Genomic DNA, 19502 nt, shown 5'->3' with positions numbered 1-19502 from the left:
TTTGTTAGTAATTTAGGATTATGTTATAAACTTTTGTGTTTGTAATTATTTTAAAATTAATTTATTAATAATTTAGGATTAAGTTATAAATTATTGTGTTTAGTTTAATATTTGGTGAGTTTAACATATAAGTTTATAAAAAATTAAAAATCATTTCATTTTGAAAATGAATTTGGACAAAGGATGTTTAAGCTCATTTAATTTTTTAAGTTATTGTTAAGTATTGATATGTTAATAGTTGTTGTTAACTCATTTAATTTTTTTATATTAACTTGGATATCAATTTGTCCAAGTTTAATTATAACTGACTTTTTCATAAATTTATATACTTTAAAATTATTTTTATAAAAAATTATTGTAGAAATATTGAAGAATATAAATCAATTATTAACATACCAATACTTAACAGCAACTTAAAAAATTAAAAATTGATAATAATACATTAATAGTATCAATTAAAAGCGTTTCCCAAAACTCATAATTAAGATTCTTATTTTGAGCAATGGAGTAGAGCTATGGTTGTGTGAAAAATATGAGATATGGATATTTTTATCTACAATAACAAGTAGGATATGAATCTTGAATTCTATTTCATGCACTTTTAGGGTTGGCTATAAGTATGAATTAAGATATTGACAAATGCTTTTATTAAAATTATTTAAAATTTTAATTAAAAATTTAACACCCACAAATATAAATGTTCAAGTTAAATGCATATACATGAATTTATTTTATACATGAACATATTGTTGGCATAAGTAATTTAAGGGAGAAAAATTTGTTATCAACCTTGACAGATTGTGTAAACATTTTTAATCTATATTAGTTATGTGTTTTGTGATTTTTTAGTAATGTATTTAAAAATAATAATTTTATATTTATTTTGTTAGTAATTTATGATTAGGTTATATATCTCTTTCCTAACACTTTTTTAATTTGATTCTAACTAATATAAAGGCTTGCCTGGCGGAAAGACGAGGTTTTAGAAAATATAACGTCTAAAATGAATTTAAACAAAAGAATAATGCCTACTTAGAAAACGACCTTTGGATATGATTTTTTTAACTCAGGTCGGATCTAAATTTGACAACAAAAATCTATTGTTATTTGTTGTTATTTTGTTACAAATCCATTATTATATTGTTACTATTTTTTATTATTGTTTAGATATTATATAATTTTTATTTTATTATTAATTTTACTTCTATTTTAGACGCATCTGTTTGTTAAGTTACAACTATGTTAATGTTATATAAATATTTTTATATGTATTTTTAATTTATTAGAAAATATTTATTTTAATATTTTATAGCATATATTATATTTTTAAATTTTATTTTATATAAAAAATAGTCTAAAAATTTAACATGAGCGGGCCAGACTTAAGTTTAATATTTTTTACTCAAGTTAAACTTAAGCAAAATTCTAAACTCATTTTTTGACTGAATTAGGCCCAAACATATAAAAATAGATTTGAATTTTTGTATTCACCCAGCCATGATCAACTCTAATTCTAACGATATTCTAAGCTGTTGGAATGGATAGGTTACAGCTGAAGGATGCGTTTATTGAGGGAGGAATTCCATTTAACAGGGTGCATGGAATGCACGCATTCGAATACCCAGGGGAGGACCCGAGGTTCAACCATGTTTTCAACACCGCAATGATGAACCACACCACATTGGTAATGAACAACATCCTGGACGCCTACAAGGGATTCGTCCAACACCTCAACCAAGTCACTGTGGATGTCGGCGGTGGTCTAGGGGTCTCCCTTAGATTCATTACTTCCAAGTATCCCTCAATCAAGGGAATTAATTTTGACTTGCCTCATATTATCCAACATGCCCCACCCATCCCTGGTAACATCATCTTGCCTTATCCGTTTGATATACTTTTTTATATATAATCACAATCCCGAAGCCAAAAAATTCCAACAGCTGATACATGTTTCAACAGGTGTTGAACATGTGGCTGGAGACATGTTTAAAAATGTTCCCAAAGGAGATGCAATTTTTATGAAGGTAACAACGTATTAGTTACAGGCAGAGTTAGATGTTTGGTTTTTTTTTTGAAGAATATTATGTAAGAAACTAATGAGAAAACTTGCAAAATTGATAGTTTATTCTTCATGATTGGAGCGATGATGATTGTTTGAAGTTATTGAAGAATTGTTACAAAGCGATCCCGGATGAGGGAAAAATTGTAGTGGTTGATTGCATGCTCCCGGATGTACCCGATACTAGTAGTGGGGTAAGAGCCACTTGCCAGGCGGATGTAGTAATGATGACGCAAAATCCAGGGGGAAAGGAACGAACCAAACAAGAATTAGAAGCCTTGGTTAGTAAAGCTGGATTCAGTGGCATCAGATACGAGTGTTATGTTTGTAATTTGTGGGTCATGGAGTTGTTCAAGTAATTTTACGAACAGTTCCTAGTTGCTTATTTTCTAAGCATTACGATATGGAATCACATTAAATAATTATTAATATAAGAAAATAAATAAGTAGTTTAAATAAAATAAAATTTTAAAATAATAGAACATTACTTATTGCGAGTTTAAATTATAGTGAAAGTGAAGATGAATTACTTTAAAACACTTTTTATTCTTTAATCATAATTCTTTTAAATATCTATAAAACATATTTAAATAAATTAATGATATTATTAATTTATTAAGTAATAAGGGCATTTATTAAAAACAAATTTAGCATAAGAATGATAGGAAAAGTAAATAAAAGTAAGTTTAAAATAAATTTAGTATAATATGTAAAATAAATGAAACAAATGTGTGGTAAAAATATAATAACTTGTATATAACTATAGCACTAATTAAATGATTAATATCTATCATAATAATTAATTAATTAATTAATATTCTCGATTTTGTAGTTCAAACTAATAAAATTTTATGTAAAAATGAAAACATTAATGGATGTCAAATCCACAAAGAAAAACTCTTACACCTCAAGTAAAATTTTAAATTCGTATTTAAAGATTAGGGTCTATTCCACAAATATTGAACTAATAAAGTTTATGATTTCTCACAACCAAAAATGTAAAATCAAAATAAATGCTGAATAAAGTATAAAATTTAAAATAAAATTGCAGGAATAATTCAACAGTTAATTCTTATCAAATAAATAACTTTGATATTAATTTTCATGTTTAATTCTTCAATAGCCTTGCAAATGGGAAGAACTCAACTCTAATTAATAATTTTAATTATGTGAATCATTTAAATTAAATTGGTAGTTCTCATGACATTACTTAACTGTGCATCCAATCAAACCACGTCAATTTGTTTTTGGTAAAATAAAACGTGAATTACAAATTGAGTTATTTTTACCAACAGTATACTATTTAAAGCACCGAACAAAAAATTCTTATTAAAACAATAAACAAAATCCAAACATCAAAATTTGAAATTTAACTAAAAGAGATAACAATGAAAATAAAACAACTTTTATGAACTAAAACCTGGAAAAAAAAAGAGTAAAAAATGATGGAGCACGTCTGCTCCTCTAATAATGTAAATTGAAAGCAATTTATGATTAAAAGAAGAAAGAGCCAGCCCTTTTCATGTGTATGCTTTTAAGGTTTACTCATGTGAGAATTTAAGCAAAAATGTGTAATAATTCTATTCAAATTCCTAAAGATAAAAATTACTATTTTCCAAAAAAATAAAATTACTATTTATCTAATTAAATAAAAATAAATTTAATTCTAATTAAATTTTAATAAAATATGTAATACCCAAAAACTTTTACAGAAGGTATTATCTTTGATATAATAAATAAGGAAATAAAGTGAAAAAAAAGGGAAATTTTGGAGCTATGTCAACATTGGTAAGTATATTATGACATATTAGTTCAAGAAAGGATTAAATCGCAAAAGTGAGAAAAGTTTTGTTGCCCAAGAGTAAATACTCAAAATTTGAGGGGTTAAAGTGTAAATATGAAAAATTTAAAGGACCCATGGTGTAAATATTTTAAGACTGGAATGATCTAGAAACTAAGTAAAATGGATGGATTAGGACCAAATTGAAAAAGGTGAAGAATTTTGAGGGACTAAATTGCAATTTTACCAAATTAAATGATGACTCAAGGATGGAATTTTAAAATATTATAAAGAGCAAAATAGTCAATTAGAGAGAGAGAATTCTAGAAGGTAATGATGATGTTGGTGATATTTTCAATTAATTAATTAGATAAATGTTATTTAATTAATATTTTATTGAGATTTTTAGTATTATTTTATTATTAAATGATTAATATAAAAGGGAGGAAAGATGAAGAGAATTCATCATCTTTCCCATGCACCAACGTGAGAAGAAGAAGAAAGAAAGAAAGTTTTCTTTTCTTTACAATTTGGTCCTTTTTACCAAAAATCCACCATTTTCACTTAGAATTCAAAGAAATTTTCATAACCACCAAGAGAGAAAATTGATAAGGAGACTATGGGGAGCTAGAATATCAAGCTAGATTCAAGAAATAGAGGCTGGATGAGAGAGAAAATCAAGCTAAAGATTGAAATCAATAAAGCAAGGTAAGAACATCAAGATTTCAATATATTTTTGAGTTTGATATTATTGAAAAAGTATGAAATTGATGTTAATGTAGGATTTTATTATATAAGGTTTTATGTTCTTGATATGTTAGTGAAGAAAATAAGAGAAAGTGATGGGAAATACTATAGAGAAAGGGAATAAGGGTGTTATAAATTTAGTAATCAACATTTTGCACTAAAACAGTTTTGGACAGCAGCAGTAGGTTAACTTTGAAAAATCACCATAAATCATGGAAATCGAATTAGAGAATAAGAAAATATTGCATTAAATATTATTGAGTATAGTTTCTTATAGAATAAACAGTGTAAGTAATGGAATTGTAAATCATGAGATATAATGAATTTTGTGAGACAAGGTCAGAATGAATTTGGGTTCCCCTGTTCTTAATTTGGAAAATCATCAAAAATTGCATAAAAATAATTAGGGGTTAAAATTTACATGATTAAAATACTTAATGAGTCTATTTTTAATAGAAACAAACAGGAACATCATTCAAATCCTGTACAATGAGATAATTAATTTTTAGTGAAGAAGGGTCGAAACTGTCAGGCAGCAGAACAGGGATGACTTTAAAGAATAAACTGTACTTATTGGCTAAACTAAAAATTCTGAAAATTTTATGGTAAGAAGATATGTGAGTGTAGTTTTGAGAAAAATTAGAGGATATTAATTTGGAGTTTGGTAGCTTAAGATATGAATAATTTAGTGATTATTACTCAAGTGGACAGCTTTGAATGAATATATAAATAAATGGTGAAATTATAGATAATGTTACATATAAGCATATTATATACATTAAGGATGTGGAATGGAGAGGAGGAGGAGGAAAATATATGATTATTCAACTAGTATTAGTTTTCGTTAAAAATGGTCAATTTACCAGTTTTAGGTTCAGGGACTAAATTGAACAAATGTGAAACTTTAAGGGTAAATTTGTAAAAATGCCAAAAAGTGACCAAATTGCATGAAATAGAAGGATACAGGTTAGGGGTGTGACAAAATATTTTTACAAATATAAGTTTTAATACTCAATTAATTTTACATGTTACTAATATATATTTCAAATTCTAAAATAAAATTTAATTTTTTAATATAATGAACCATTGATATTGATCTAATAAGGACATGTCATATCCTGAATTATTTGACGCCATATATTTAAAAATTTTGTTGCATTTGTTTGCATATCATGGATTGTTAGAGGAAAAAAAGTCCCCATTTCTTACCTATGTACCTTTTTTTAACATATTAATTTTAATTTTTTTTGTAAATAAGTTGATGTTATATAAGCTTATAAAACATTTCTTTATTTGATAAGAAGTAGAAGCGTAAGATACACTTATAATCAAATTTTCATTTTCATCCACAACCTTAAAAAAATCCATTAGGTAGTCAAAAGTTGAAAATTGACTTTCATGCCAAATGTCAATTCACATGGCTTACGCATGTATGATTGAGAAACAAACTTCCCAAAAATCACTCAAATGAATGAATTAAATTATATTTTAAAAATAAAAGTAAAAATGAGATATTAATAGAACTAACAAACCAAAAAAATTTATCCAAATATGACACCATTTTTCAATAATAATAATAATAATAATGCTTAACGAAGCCTAGTTGTTGGACAGATGAATCATAAATGTGACATTCTATGAAAAACGGAACAGTAATCAAAAGTTATGGGAGTGTGAGTGAATTTTACTCAAAGTTAAAACTCATAAATCTTTATTTGGGTGCAAATTAAATATTAACTACTTATTTGAATATAATAAAATTCTTACAAAAACATGACGTATTTATTAAATTATCAATTTGTTTTGGTAAAACCATAAAATAAATTTACTTAATTTGTACTCAACTTTATTGAACTTGAAATTTAACGTGGAATACTAATTTCTTCAACCCCATAGTGAATATGTTCACATTTCAAATTACACAACAATTTAGAAAAGGAAAAGGTTTTAACATTAAGTGTTATATTTATATATACAAGATAAGTCTCAAATCAACCTATGATAATTTTATATAAAAATATTATTTTATGTACTTTTATACATATAATTTTGATTTGAGTCAATTCTCACAAATTATTAATACAATTATCAATATAATATCATTTTATGTTTATATATTGCACAAACAAATAATTATATTTATTCAATATAAGAATAAATTGATATATTTATTTCTTTAAATGTGTATAAGAGAATCAAAGTTAAAGTTTTATTGTATATATTTGAAACTATAATCAGAGTTTCACATGTATAATTGCACCAAATCAAAGTTATGTATCAAATTGCACATTAAATCAAAGTACATATGTAACTTTAAGACTTGTCCTAACATTTTAACTGAGGTTGTTATCATTTGTATTTTGGACCCCACAGGTCGTGCGTCGAAGTGTTTTTTAGAGTCATCGTTGGAGCTTATGCCAATCGGGAGGTGCTGTCATGATTAAAAATGTTGTCCCTCGACAATGTACTCATTGAGTTGGGTTGTTTGCTTGTTATATTTGCTTTGACTCACACATTATCTAATGCATCTAATTTAGGTGTGCTGCTACATAATTGTTTGCTTATGAAAGATCACTTTTAGCACCTATCCTTTTGTTGGACTCGTTGATGTGCCAACAAGGCAGCTCATTCGCTAGTGCGAGTGGCCTTATTACATACAAACCACACGAAATGTGATGCTTTTTCCAATTCTTCTTTTAATGTGAATGTTATGTCTACGCCTATTGTTAGTGCGATTAAGGATTGCAGATGAAAGATTTTGGTGTATAGAGTGGGCCTGTTGACTCAGGTTTAGCAGCCCATATCTTCATTTTGCTCGTTGATTTTGTGACTTTCTCATTATCGAAGTTCTCTTTTTTCCTAAAAAATATTGTTATAAATGTGTTTATATATATATATATATATTAATTGACAATGTACCTTTTTATTTCACAAGCAGTCTAAAAAAATTGTCATGAGTTTATTTTTTAAAAAAATATTTAGTTTTTTTTAATATTTTACTATACCTCTATAGGACACTTGTCGACCCCTTTATCTTACCCCGAAATTTTGTCAAATTTATTTTCTTCTTAAGAACACATACAAGATTCGTCACTACAAACAATATAATGGTAACCCCACGATTAATTACTTCATCTATGAATTTCATAGTAATAGAAATACATGTCCTACCGAAACATAATTTGTAAGTTGCTATCCTCTTGTCTAGCGGACGAGGATTTAAAAAAGATGATTCACTTGAATCCACACGAAAGTGTTTATGGAGTCTAAAAACTCCACTAACAATGTACAAAATATTTTTCATTTATATATTTTTTAAAAAAAATTAAACAAAAAAAAATCACATCCTAAAAAAAATTTATTTTTTAAAATAACTACCCACTGACGTAAAAAAAAAACTATCATTCCCATAAAATTATCATTCAATATTTTAAAATGTATATTTATATGTTATGAATTCAATAAAACCTTAAACTTCATAAGTATATGAATCTTTGCAGTAAAATAGTATGATCCAAAATTCTCCTTCCAAAAATATACAAATGAGCTTATGTTTGGTCAACAAAACAGACAAAACTTGTGGTCATTGTCCTGACTCCTGAATTGTGTGAGGGTTATTTAGATAAAAATAAAAGCAGTTTAAATTGTACTACAAATGCTACAGTGTTATATTTTAGGTATCCTTTGAATAAATGCTATTTTATATAATTTTACAAAATGCACAAATTTACTAAAAATTGAAACAAAGTGTAGATTAAAATAATTATGAAACAAATATGTCAATTAAGAATCAAAATAATTTAGACTAAAATTGACTAACCAACTACACATGGTGAGGTTGGAAGATGAAGACATATAAGTTTGTGTTTCATTATATGTGTAATTGTCAATTTGTCATGCGTGGATTTCACCATGTACATTTTATCGTAGGTGAATTTTGTCTAGTTTTGATTTTTCGTCGGTTTGATTTTATATATTGATTTGATTCTATTTGATAGTTGCTTGGATATATATATTTTTTGTACTTTTCACGTTCATTTTATTATTTATGTTCGAAGTTTGTGGCTGGTCCTTTTAACACTGTTATCTCTAAGGTTCAAACCCCGTTCTCCTCTTAAGATTACACCCAACAGTAATTGTTAATCTATATATGTATTTATAATGATATTGTAATTGTAATTATGATGGTAAAGAAAATTGTGAGGACAGGCGCTGAAGAGGCATACATGGAAACCATACACGAATCTGCAACAATCAATTATATAATTTATTATTCATTTTAAATGATATAATGGTATGCCAACTCTTTTGTTTTGGAATAGCTCCCTTAGTTGTATTTCTCATGTTATTGCTTTAGACGTTTTCAGATGTACAGAATAAGTTTGTTGGTTTAGGGTTTTGATATCAAACATGTGGTAAATTTAACAGAGAAATAATTAATACCATATTAAAATTGCAAAAAATAACCTATGTTTGAATGTTGAATAATATTTAATATTAGTTTCAAATTCGATGCTTTTACAAATCATACTCTTATCTATCATAAAAAATACTTCTGTAATATAAAAATAGTATTTTAGAAAAATGAATAGAAATAGAATGGACAAAAAAGAAAAATGGAAAATGAAGGACAATAAAGAAGGTAGAAGTGAGTCATGAATGCAACTTTTGGCATTGGATTCAAACTCATTTATTTCTTCCACTTGCCAATGCCCACCCATATGCTTCTCATCCACCTGTATATTTATTTATTATCTGAATTTCTATTTCTCACACTGGCCCATGCTTGTGGTATGAGTCTCCATTCACAGGAACTGCATTAATGGTTAGTTGTTTGGTGATCGTTATTGAAACCCTAACACGCCAATAACATCTCCCAAAGTGCGTTGAATGTTGATGGCTATATTTTCATTCTTTTCTTCTCTCCTTTGTTTTCCCACTTTCTGATGCTATGGAGATAGAGGTAGCAAGCTGCAGTAAGAAAGGTGCCGGTGGCGCTTCTCATGAGGATGAGCTCAGGGGTGTTTACTTGGTTTGGCAGGACCTCACGGTGGTGTTGCCAAACTTTGGTAATAAACCAACCAAAAGGTTGCTTCAAGGACTTAGTGGATATGCTGAGCCTGGCAGAATCATGGCCATTATGGGTCCTTCTGGTTCCGGAAAATCTACTCTGCTTGACTCTCTTGCAGGTTTTTCTTCTTTGCTTTGCCCCATTTCCTTTTATTTATCTGAAAATCATATGCAGTAATGTTGTGTAAAGTTTCGGTTTTGAATATGGTGCATATAGAAAAAAACATACTAAAAGAGTTTTTTCCTTCAAAGTCTCCGACATAACACCAGATTACTGAATCACATAAGTAGTTTCAGAAAGAAAAAACCCATAGGGTTACAAATTAAAACAACTCATTTACTAAACCTCTTATATACACGAATATATAATAAAAACATAAGGTACATATGATTTTCTTTCCGTTGTTGCTTTTTTTCCTTATAAAACCTATTTTTAAGTAATATTTTGAGATCATAAAAAATTATATTATTCAAGACTCTTTGATGTTATTTATCATTAGATTAAATATTTAGATGAATTGATAATATTTAATTAATGGATAATGAGAAACGATTAATGGGGTGAAAGAATTTATGTTGTACCTATTCTAAAAAACCGGTTGCTCTCTATCTTTTTTTGGTTTAGGACAGCCTCTCTCTGTGAAACCTCCATTTTGACTTTACCCATTGCTCGTCTAATTGCTAAAATTTGGCTTCTAAGTAAATAAATTTTACCAAAATCAAAAGAGGAAAAAAAAGGACATAATTTTAGAAACTATAATTTTTGTCAGTATTTTCCCAGGCCGTAGAACCGTACCCGGAAAATTAAAGCGGTCTTCTGTCTACTGCCTTTAATTGCCGGACACCAAAAGAGTTATCCTTCCAATCATATTTAATGCAACATTATTTCTCACTTTAAATTAAATGATAAAAAGAGAGAGTTAAAAGGACTCTTTTTAAATCATATTTATATTTTTTATACATATATCTATTTTACTTTGAGTTTTTTTTTTATAATTAAGGTAAGAGGATGAGATTGATTAAGATGTAATTTAAATTTTTATGTTTAAATAAATCTATTAAATTCTTGTCGCTAATTAAGAGTATCAAATGTTTATTTTAAAAAACTATATTTGTATATAACATATATATATTTTATTTAAGGTTTGTGTATATATTATATTTTCTTTCTCAGGTTTTTACTAAAATCAAGTATATATACTTAGAGAAATAAAAATTTGGTCGGTGAATTGATTGTTTCAATTAAATTAATAATTGATGGTAGTTCAAATTGTGGCATGAAAACAGCGATAAACATCAATTATTGAGTTCATCTTTTATCCAATATTTAAATATTAAAATTTATAAAAATATTTAAAATGTTCAAAACTATAAATGAAAATGCATTCTGAATATTGAATTATAGGTAATAACTGCAGCATTGATGATATGGTATGACAGGGCTCCATGGAATTATGTAATCGCATTTTGACAACAATAGCTAACTACGAACTGCCATCATCCACCTTCCGCCTTCAATTGCCCTAACTCCTTTCTTGAATAAAGCGGACCCCTCCTATTTTCTCGTGAACTTTTTGCTTACATTTTCCTCCCCGGAATGGGATAACCTTGAATTTGGCAATTGCCTAGTTTAGGTTTAACATGATTAATAGTGAAAAGAAATATAAATTTTAACACAAGAAGGAATAGTAATCCCAAATATTCTATTCAAGATATCTCAAAAGATATCAAAGCATATGGTCTAAATTTATATAAAAGAAGTGATCATTTTAGTATATAAAATTATTGCGAGTAAGGAATTTCAATTTTGCTTTTTATTATCTATGAAACCTCTTTTCATATTAATTTATTAGTATTTAGCTTTAAAGAAAAAGAAAAAAAAAAGCAAGCAGAGAAGTTTTATAAACATAATAATTTTGTAGTTAGGTGGTAGGTGGTATTAAATTGGTGCCCTTTCAGCAAGAACCCTACGTTTGATGCCGACGATTAAAGAAAATAAAAGGTCCTCGCCCAGTAAAATGATTGGACCGAAAAAATAGTCTTTCATTAATTCCTATTCTCTCTCTCTTTCTCTCACTTATAGCTACTTTTAATCTTTTATTTATTGATACTACCAAGGAATTTTTAAAATTAAAACAGGTAAAGTTGATTAAACTAATTGATACGATATCGTTTCACGTATATAAAGCCCATTTTTCCTAGCTAGTAAATATTATTAAAAATGGACTGCCTGACATTATTCACAATTGATATTAACATAATATATGAAATAACACCTTGATCGATGTTCTTGGTGCAGGTAGACTTGCCAGAAATGTGGTCATGACCGGAAATATCCTTTTAAATGGAAAGAAGAAGAGACTAGAGTATGGTGCTGTTGTAAGTTTTTCTTTTTTTACAAATTATGAAATTATGACGTCTCAGTTTTTATTATGTATGAGAAAGGGTATGTGTCAATATACTAATTCTGGTAGTGGAGTCTGACAATGAGTATTTGATAATTTCTCATTCAAGAACGCACTGGAGAGCAAATATTTTTCAGGCATGTTTACGCTAACACATAAAGAATTGATTGAAATTGTCAGGCTTATGTAACTCAGGAGGATGTGATGTTGGGAACTCTAACAGTAAGAGAAACTTTAACATACTCAGCTCATTTAAGGCTTCCGACCACGTTGAGCAAAGAAGAAGTGAAAGACATTGTGGAGGGAACAATCATGGAAATGGGTCTTCAAGACTGTGGTGACACAGTGATTGGGAATTGGCATCGAAGAGGAATAAGTGGTGGGGAGAAGAAGAGACTTAGCATTGCACTTGAGATCCTCACGATGCCCAAATTGTTATTCCTGGATGAACCTACTAGCGGCCTTGACAGTGCCTCTGCTTTCTTTGTGGTTCAATCTCTCCGGAACATAGCTCGCGATGGGAGGACCGTTGTCTCTTCCATTCACCAGCCCAGTAGTGAAGTTTTTGCTCTGTTTGATGACCTTTTCTTGTTATCTGGTGGTGAAACTGTTTATTTTGGGGAGGCAAAAATGGCTGTCCAGGTATAGCAAACTTGGAACAAACAAGCATCGCATGAGTTTGATGTGCTTGTAATCTAATTCCATAGCTTTGATCTTCACAGTTCTTTGCTGAAGCTGGTTTTCCATGCCCAAGTAGAAGAAACCCTTCGGATCACTTCCTCCGATGTATAAATTCGGACTTTGACGCCATAACTGCCACATTGAAGGGTTCTCAAAGACTACGCGTAAGCATTGTTCCACACTGTTCTGCTTTGTTAGGAATTATGATTACAATTAATGTCCAAACAGTTGATCTTTCGTATCATTTATTTAGGATAAACCAACATCCTCGGATCCTTTCATGGAGATGGCAACAGCACAGATCAAGTCTGCCCTTGTCGAAAAGTACCGGGACTCAAAGTACGCGAAAATGGCTCGAGCTAGGAGTCAAGAAATATCTAAAATTGTAAGCAATCAAAACCATAGCTTCAATTCGATGTCTAAAAGCCTGAAATATAAAGCAATGGCTGAAACAGTTTTTATGTAATTTCAGGAAGGACTTGAGGTAGAAACAAAAAGTGGAAGTCAAGCAACATGGTGGAAGCAACTTACAACATTGACAAAACGATCATTTGTCAACATGTGTAGAGATGTAGGATATTACTGGGCAAGGATTGTGATATACATACTTGTATCTATTTGTGTGGGAACCGTCTTCTATGATGTCGGATATGGCAATACTGCAATCCTTGCCCGAGTAGCCTGCGGTGCATTTATTACAGGTTTCATGACCTTCATGTCCATCGGAGGTTTTCCTTCTTTCATCGAAGAATTGAAGGTAAAACGGAACTATCCCTGTGTTTAGTTCAGTTGAGTTAAAGCAGACAAACATTGGCATTGTCATGTAATATTTTCCGTTGTTTTTTTTAACAGGTTTTCAATAAAGAAAGGCTGAATGGATATTATGGAGTTGCGGCTTATACACTTTCCAATTTCTTGTCTGCATTTCCGTTCCTAGTTACGATTTCACTTATCACAGGAACCATAACATTTTACCTGGTGAAATTTCGATCCGGATTTTCGCATTATGCCTTCTTTTGTCTCAATATCTTCTTCAGCATCGCTGTGATTGAGAGCCTCATGATGGTGGTAGCTTCGATGGTTCCTAATTACCTTATGGGAATCGTAACCGGTGCCGGAATTATCGTAAGTGAAATCCCAAGTTACTTGATTATCATCTCTCTTTATCTGTTTAAGTTTCTAACTCCCAAGGTTTTTCATTTTCAGGGGATTCTAATGATGACATCAGGCTTCTTCAGGTTGCTGCCTGATCTTCCTAAGATATTCTGGCGTTACCCCATTTCGTATATCAGTTTTAGCTCATGGGCACTTCAGGTATGCTGCAATTCCTTCCTTAATGAAGCTAGTTACTTAACAATCACTAATTTTGCATGGAACAATGATGTAGGGGGCGTACAAGAACGATTTCATAGGCCTGGAATTCGACCCATTACTACCAGGGGATCGGAAACTAACCGGGGATGAAATCATTACCAAGTACTTTGGGGTTTCGGTAGACCGGTCCAAGTGGTGGGATTTAACAGCAGTGGTGGTCATCCTTATATGTTACCGCCTTATCTTCTTCATCATTCTGAAGATGAAGGAAAAGGCTTCACCATTTTTGCAAGAAATTTATGCAAAAAAGACACTAGAGCATCTTGATAAAAGGCCTTCCTTCAGGAAGGTACCATCTCTGGCTTCTTCCAAGCGCCACCAGCCTCTCCACTCTCTTTCATCTCAAGAGGGTCTTAACTCTCCATTACACTAAATTCTTTTTTATAATCATAAGGCATCGGAAATATGCCATTGCTATACATATGAATACATGATTATTAATTATTGTGTTGAATGCTGATGTTTGTGTAGCTTACCAAATGCATGCTTATACAAGGGGAAAATAGAGAGAGTATGTGTTGAATTTTTTTAAAACAGGCCAACATAATTTGTTGAAATAGCCCATTTTACTGATTAAAAGATAATTTCTAATATTATAGTTTGGATTGGGTTGGGTTGGGCCAAAGATAAGAGAACCTTGCCCAAACTCACCTATGGCAGGCCGGGCCTACTGGGCCGATTGGACAAGTCGACTTCATATTCAGTTGTGCCTTTGAGTGGTCATAGTGGGAGCAATAACTTTTCACTCGAATATTTTGCTCCAATTAAAATAATCTTTTAAATTATGTTTATAATAAATAACAAAATATATTTATTAGATGGGTATACTAAAAGTAAATAATAAAATCTACAGCATATTTACTTTGTATAATTTTTTTAAAGAAAAACTTGCCTTTATTCAAAGATCAAGTATCCAAGAAAAAAAATATACCATTAAGAGAAATAGAAGATGCACAAGCTTATGAGCCTCAATGTTGTCATTCCTACTTATTTTATAAAAAATGGTTGCTTATGAAGTTGCTAGGTTTGGTTAGAATAGCCTTGTTGATTTGGTCTAGATCGAGGAGTATTCGCAGTACATCAATTAAATTTTTATAAAATATCATAATTAAATTGAATTAATGCAAATGCTGCCCAAATTTTATGGAACGCCTAATTAGTGGGGAATAAGGATTTGTATATATATAGAAGTGGGGAATAAGGTTGCTTAATTCCTTTGAGAAATTGAAAGAATATAATGGTTATTACTTTAAAGAGAATTCCATCAATTAAGCTTATTCTCCACCTCACCAGTGCTCCACCAAACACTTGCACATTCTGATTTCAATTCCCACATGTTTTAGAAAGTAAAGATGCCACTTTCCCACTCACTTTTTCATTACTACTACTTTTTCCCGGGTCCTCTATGGGAGAACCTCTGCTTCTTCCAATTCTTCACCTCCAAACATATAATCCCGTATGAAGTCAATTTTTAGGCATTTCAGAAATAGGTTCAACCTTTTTTTTTTCCCATTCGTTTACTTTATAAAACTCATATTAATAACAAGAATAATAAAAATTATCTCATTTACTGTTTCTGAACTTTCATAACCAAATTTAAAGTGTTGTAAGTGTTAAAAATTATCTCACATATTATTTATAGAGTTTCGCCAAACTATTTGATTGCCAGGAAAATATTTTCCGTAAAATGATTTAAAAATATTTTACTTTTCGTAAAATGATTTCTTGGAAAATATTTTCGGTGTTTGATTGAATCATGTAAAATATTTTTGCTATTTGATGATTTCTGAAAATATTTTTCGGAAAAGTTATTTTTGCATATATTAATATGTATTAATAAATTTTTATATTTTAAATTGTTTTTACATATATTGCAATGATTTATTTATAACAATACTCAATTATTAAGCTACAATATTGATCGTTATAAATTGAAAAAAACTAATATCAAATAAATTATTTGTAATTGTGTTAAAAAAACAAGTATTGAATAATTTAAAAAACAAGTTATTGGAAAATCGATAAACAGAAGCAATTTTCTACTGGAAATGAAGGAAGGAATGAAGGAGGCGATAGAGAGGAGAGCACGGAAAATGTCTTACGGAAATTGAAAGGGTAAGACATTTTCCCTAAAATGTAACCCATTTTCCCTTGTTTTGGAGTTCATTTTCCAAATGGAAAATGTTTTCCGCCAATCAAACTCTGGAAAAGTTAGAAATGATTTTCCGGAAAATCAATTACGTCAATCAAACAGACCCTAAATACGCTTGTAAAATTTAAAAAACAACTTCAAAATATACTTTTATAATATAAAATAAAAAATTTATCACCTCTATATATTTTGATTTTTAAGTTTAATGACGTCTATAATAATAATTAAAAATTTTATCACTTGCGTATGCACGTGGAAACTATAAATTTAGGACACAAATATATGTTAAAAATAACATACATTAATAAAATAAATGATTTGAAACTAATTAATAATAACACGTGCATTATTAAAATGAAAAAATATAATAAATTATTTATCATGGTGTTGTCATTAATTTTCAGTAGGTGTCAAGTTAACTTGTGACACCAACTCAATTAAATACGTTTTAATACATACAACTATAAACATAATAAAATTAAATATATAAAAAACCAAAATAAAACTTTAACTAAATGGTTAATTAAAAATTTTATTAACGCAGTTGACTGAGTTCAAATCTCATTTATATATTTTATTAACTTTTAAATGAAAAACTACAATAATTTTGAATAATATTATTTATTTTAATTATAGAATGATTTTTCTTATCATTTTCCTAATCAAGTTATAAACCCGAGGGTAACATTAGAATTTAAATAACGGTGAAAATGTCTGTTTCTTCAACAACCCAATAAAGTTGAAATCTTCTTGGTTAACGTTTTTGTGCGGTCAAAGAAAGAAGAAATCTGCTTGGCAACGTTGAATATCATCCAAGTAATCTGGAAAAATACCTAAATAAATAATCAACATAAATTGCATTCATAATAATTGATATTTAAGTGTTTTACTGAGTTGGTGTCATCTTTATTCAAGCATCAACTCAATTATTTAATTATGAATATATTTTCATAATTAAAATTAAATATATTATTTGAGGATATTTTAGTTTTTTAATTTTAAAAATTATAATAAGATTTGAACCCAAATCAATTGCATTAGTAAATCCTTTAATTTACTACTCAGCTAGCACGCTTAATTTAGTATTGTTTCTATGATATAGTATGTGTTTAAATTTTGTTTTACTATAATTTATTATTTTAATATCGTATATATATTTCATATGTTATTATAATTACTTAGTTTCAAACTATACATTTTATTATTTATTGTATGTTAGGAATACGTCGTGCTCTAAACCCATAGTTTCCACATACATGTGATAGGGTTTTAATATTAGTTTATCTGTTTTTTTAATTTTATTAAATAATATAATTTTTTAATAATAAAATGAAAATTAATCTAATTTATAACAAAATACTATTAATTAAAAATTGAAAGCATAAAATAATATTTAAGTAATCAGATAAAAATAACAAGAATATGATAAAAGCTTTAACCACCTCTCAATTTAAGTCAAGACTACTAAATATTTGTTTTAATTGGTTTATAATTATAACTATAATATTAATTGTGTGATAAATAATCTAAAATAACTATTACATTGATAATGAAATTATTATTAATTATAATTATTTCATATTAATAATTTATTATGAACATTATTTTATATTCAAAATTTAAGAGAAATATTATTTATAAAAATAATTTGATCTCTTTTGACAATATCTTAATAAACAACTGGAATGCATTTAATATTTTTAATATGATTTATTTGCCTATTTAAGTTTTCTTTTACTCATAAGTTAAATTATTTTTATTTTAATTTCGTACATATTGCATATGTGATGTTATTATTAATTTCAAACCTTACATTTCATTATTTGTTGTATGTTATTTTTAAACACACGACTATGTTCTAAGTCCATAATTTTCACACATATACACATGTAATAGGATTTCTAATATTAATAATTTATATAATGGTTATTTTTTATGTTATGTATTAAGTTTATATCTTTATAATTAATTACCTCGCATTTTGAATTTAGAGATGATATTATTAGAAGGGACAATATGAACCTTGAATGTGAATTGTAAAACAAAAAAGAAAATATCAAATGTTTAAAATTAATAGTTATAAGATAAGGTGTGGCGATTGCTCGTCTCATCTTTTAATCATGAGGTCGGAGATTCACTTCGTTTATAAATGTAAAATACATTTCATGACCGTTTACCTCTTTAGAAGCATTCGCGATGAACACTCTAATTTTAACTCAAAAACATATGTTTGACTTTATAATTCTCATAGTACGAAACACTTCGAGTGTTGTTTAACTAAAATTGTGTTTGAAAGTACTATGAAACGACTTAATTTCGTAGCATAGTTTTTTATTTTGTCCAAAAACTCCAAATTAGACGTAGCAGCCATGTGCTTTTGTTATTTATTTATTTTTATAAAATTAAATTATTTGTAAATATTTTTAGAAGATTGTAAAATTTTATTTTAACTCAAGTACTAATATGTAAGGTAATGATACATATTAATTACCCCTCATTACCAATAGAGATATCTCACTTACCGATCTAGGTCTAATTATAAATTTCAACTCTTTATTTGATAAAATTTAAGAAGCTAGTCCTCCACTCTACTCTATTTTATTAAAGTTTGTTGTAATATTTAATAAGCTAATCTCACATTGTTAAATCATTGGTTTTGAAATTAACTTTAATTTTCAAAAAAAAATGAAGATCAGTTTTAATAAATTAAGGTGGAGTCAATTTTGTGAAGTAGAAAGGAGAAATTGTTATTTATTTACTTTTCTTCATATGAATGTAGTATTATGATTCCGAGACCAAAATTACTCATAGCCCCTTTCAACCATTAAATGAAAAAATAATACGCTTTAACACACTTGAATTCATGTTATCATGCATTAACGACAATACCGATACCAACAAAACTAAAATTCAATTGACAACTTATGTGTTTTTTTAATATACCATAGAAGCTTTAATGTGCTTTTAAGTATATTTAAATTCTAAATTACCGCAACAGTAATAATGTAAGATTGAGTTGATGTTAAAATGTATTTAAATTTTTAACGTTGATATATTAATTTGGTTGTTTTGCATGTTTTTTTTCCATTAACCAACCAAATTCAAAAGCTGATATTCACATTAAAATTTTTATATTTTCTAATTTATTTTAGAAAATAAAAGATATCAAATTCAAGAAAAGTATCCTTTTCACAGTTATAGTTTAATAATTAGCACATTAGAAGAGAAATTTGA

The 19502-nt window shown here is 28.4% G+C and overlaps 2 protein-coding genes across 2 annotated transcripts; both read left to right on the top strand.

Moving 5' to 3' along the window:
• Positions 1 to 1537: 1537 nt before the first annotated feature.
• Positions 1538 to 2418, top strand: LOC105767646 (caffeic acid 3-O-methyltransferase). The gene is made up of 3 exons (XM_012587214.2): positions 1538 to 1862; positions 1960 to 2024; positions 2122 to 2418. The coding sequence occupies exons 1-3, from the start codon at positions 1538 to 1540 to the stop codon at positions 2416 to 2418; spliced, it is 687 nt and encodes a 228-aa protein (XP_012442668.1).
• Positions 2419 to 9360: 6942 nt separating this feature from the next.
• LOC105769524 (ABC transporter G family member 15) lies at positions 9361 to 14570 on the top strand. Its single transcript, XM_012590210.2, has 9 exons — positions 9361 to 9775; positions 11956 to 12035; positions 12242 to 12703; positions 12784 to 12906; positions 12996 to 13127; positions 13215 to 13499; positions 13595 to 13867; positions 13949 to 14056; positions 14130 to 14570. The coding sequence occupies exons 1-9, from the start codon at positions 9538 to 9540 to the stop codon at positions 14487 to 14489; spliced, it is 2061 nt and encodes a 686-aa protein (XP_012445664.1). The 5' UTR covers positions 9361 to 9537; the 3' UTR covers positions 14490 to 14570.
• Positions 14571 to 19502: the final 4932 nt, after the last annotated feature.

The sequence above is a fragment of the Gossypium raimondii genome, chromosome 5 (genome assembly GCF_025698545.1).
Source record: "Gossypium raimondii isolate GPD5lz chromosome 5, ASM2569854v1, whole genome shotgun sequence".
Classification (NCBI taxonomy): Eukaryota; Viridiplantae; Streptophyta; class Magnoliopsida; order Malvales; family Malvaceae; genus Gossypium; species Gossypium raimondii.
Note: the sequence above shows the minus strand (reverse complement) of the source record. Positions and strands in the feature narration are given on the sequence as shown.

Coding starts and splice junctions, on each gene's coding strand:
- LOC105767646 (XM_012587214.2), top strand. CDS start 1,538: ATGGATAGGTTACAGCTGAAGGATGCGTTTATTGAGGGAGGAATTCCA. Junction 1,863..1,959: donor ACATGCCCCACCCATCCCTG/GTAACATCATCT, acceptor ATGTTTCAACAG/GTGTTGAACATGTGGCTGGA. Junction 2,025..2,121: donor GAGATGCAATTTTTATGAAG/GTAACAACGTAT, acceptor CAAAATTGATAG/TTTATTCTTCATGATTGGAG.
- LOC105769524 (XM_012590210.2), top strand. CDS start 9,538: ATGGAGATAGAGGTAGCAAGCTGCAGTAAGAAAGGTGCCGGTGGCGCT. Junction 12,704..12,783: donor AGGCAAAAATGGCTGTCCAG/GTATAGCAAACT, acceptor TGATCTTCACAG/TTCTTTGCTGAAGCTGGTTT. Junction 14,057..14,129: donor TTAGCTCATGGGCACTTCAG/GTATGCTGCAAT, acceptor ACAATGATGTAG/GGGGCGTACAAGAACGATTT.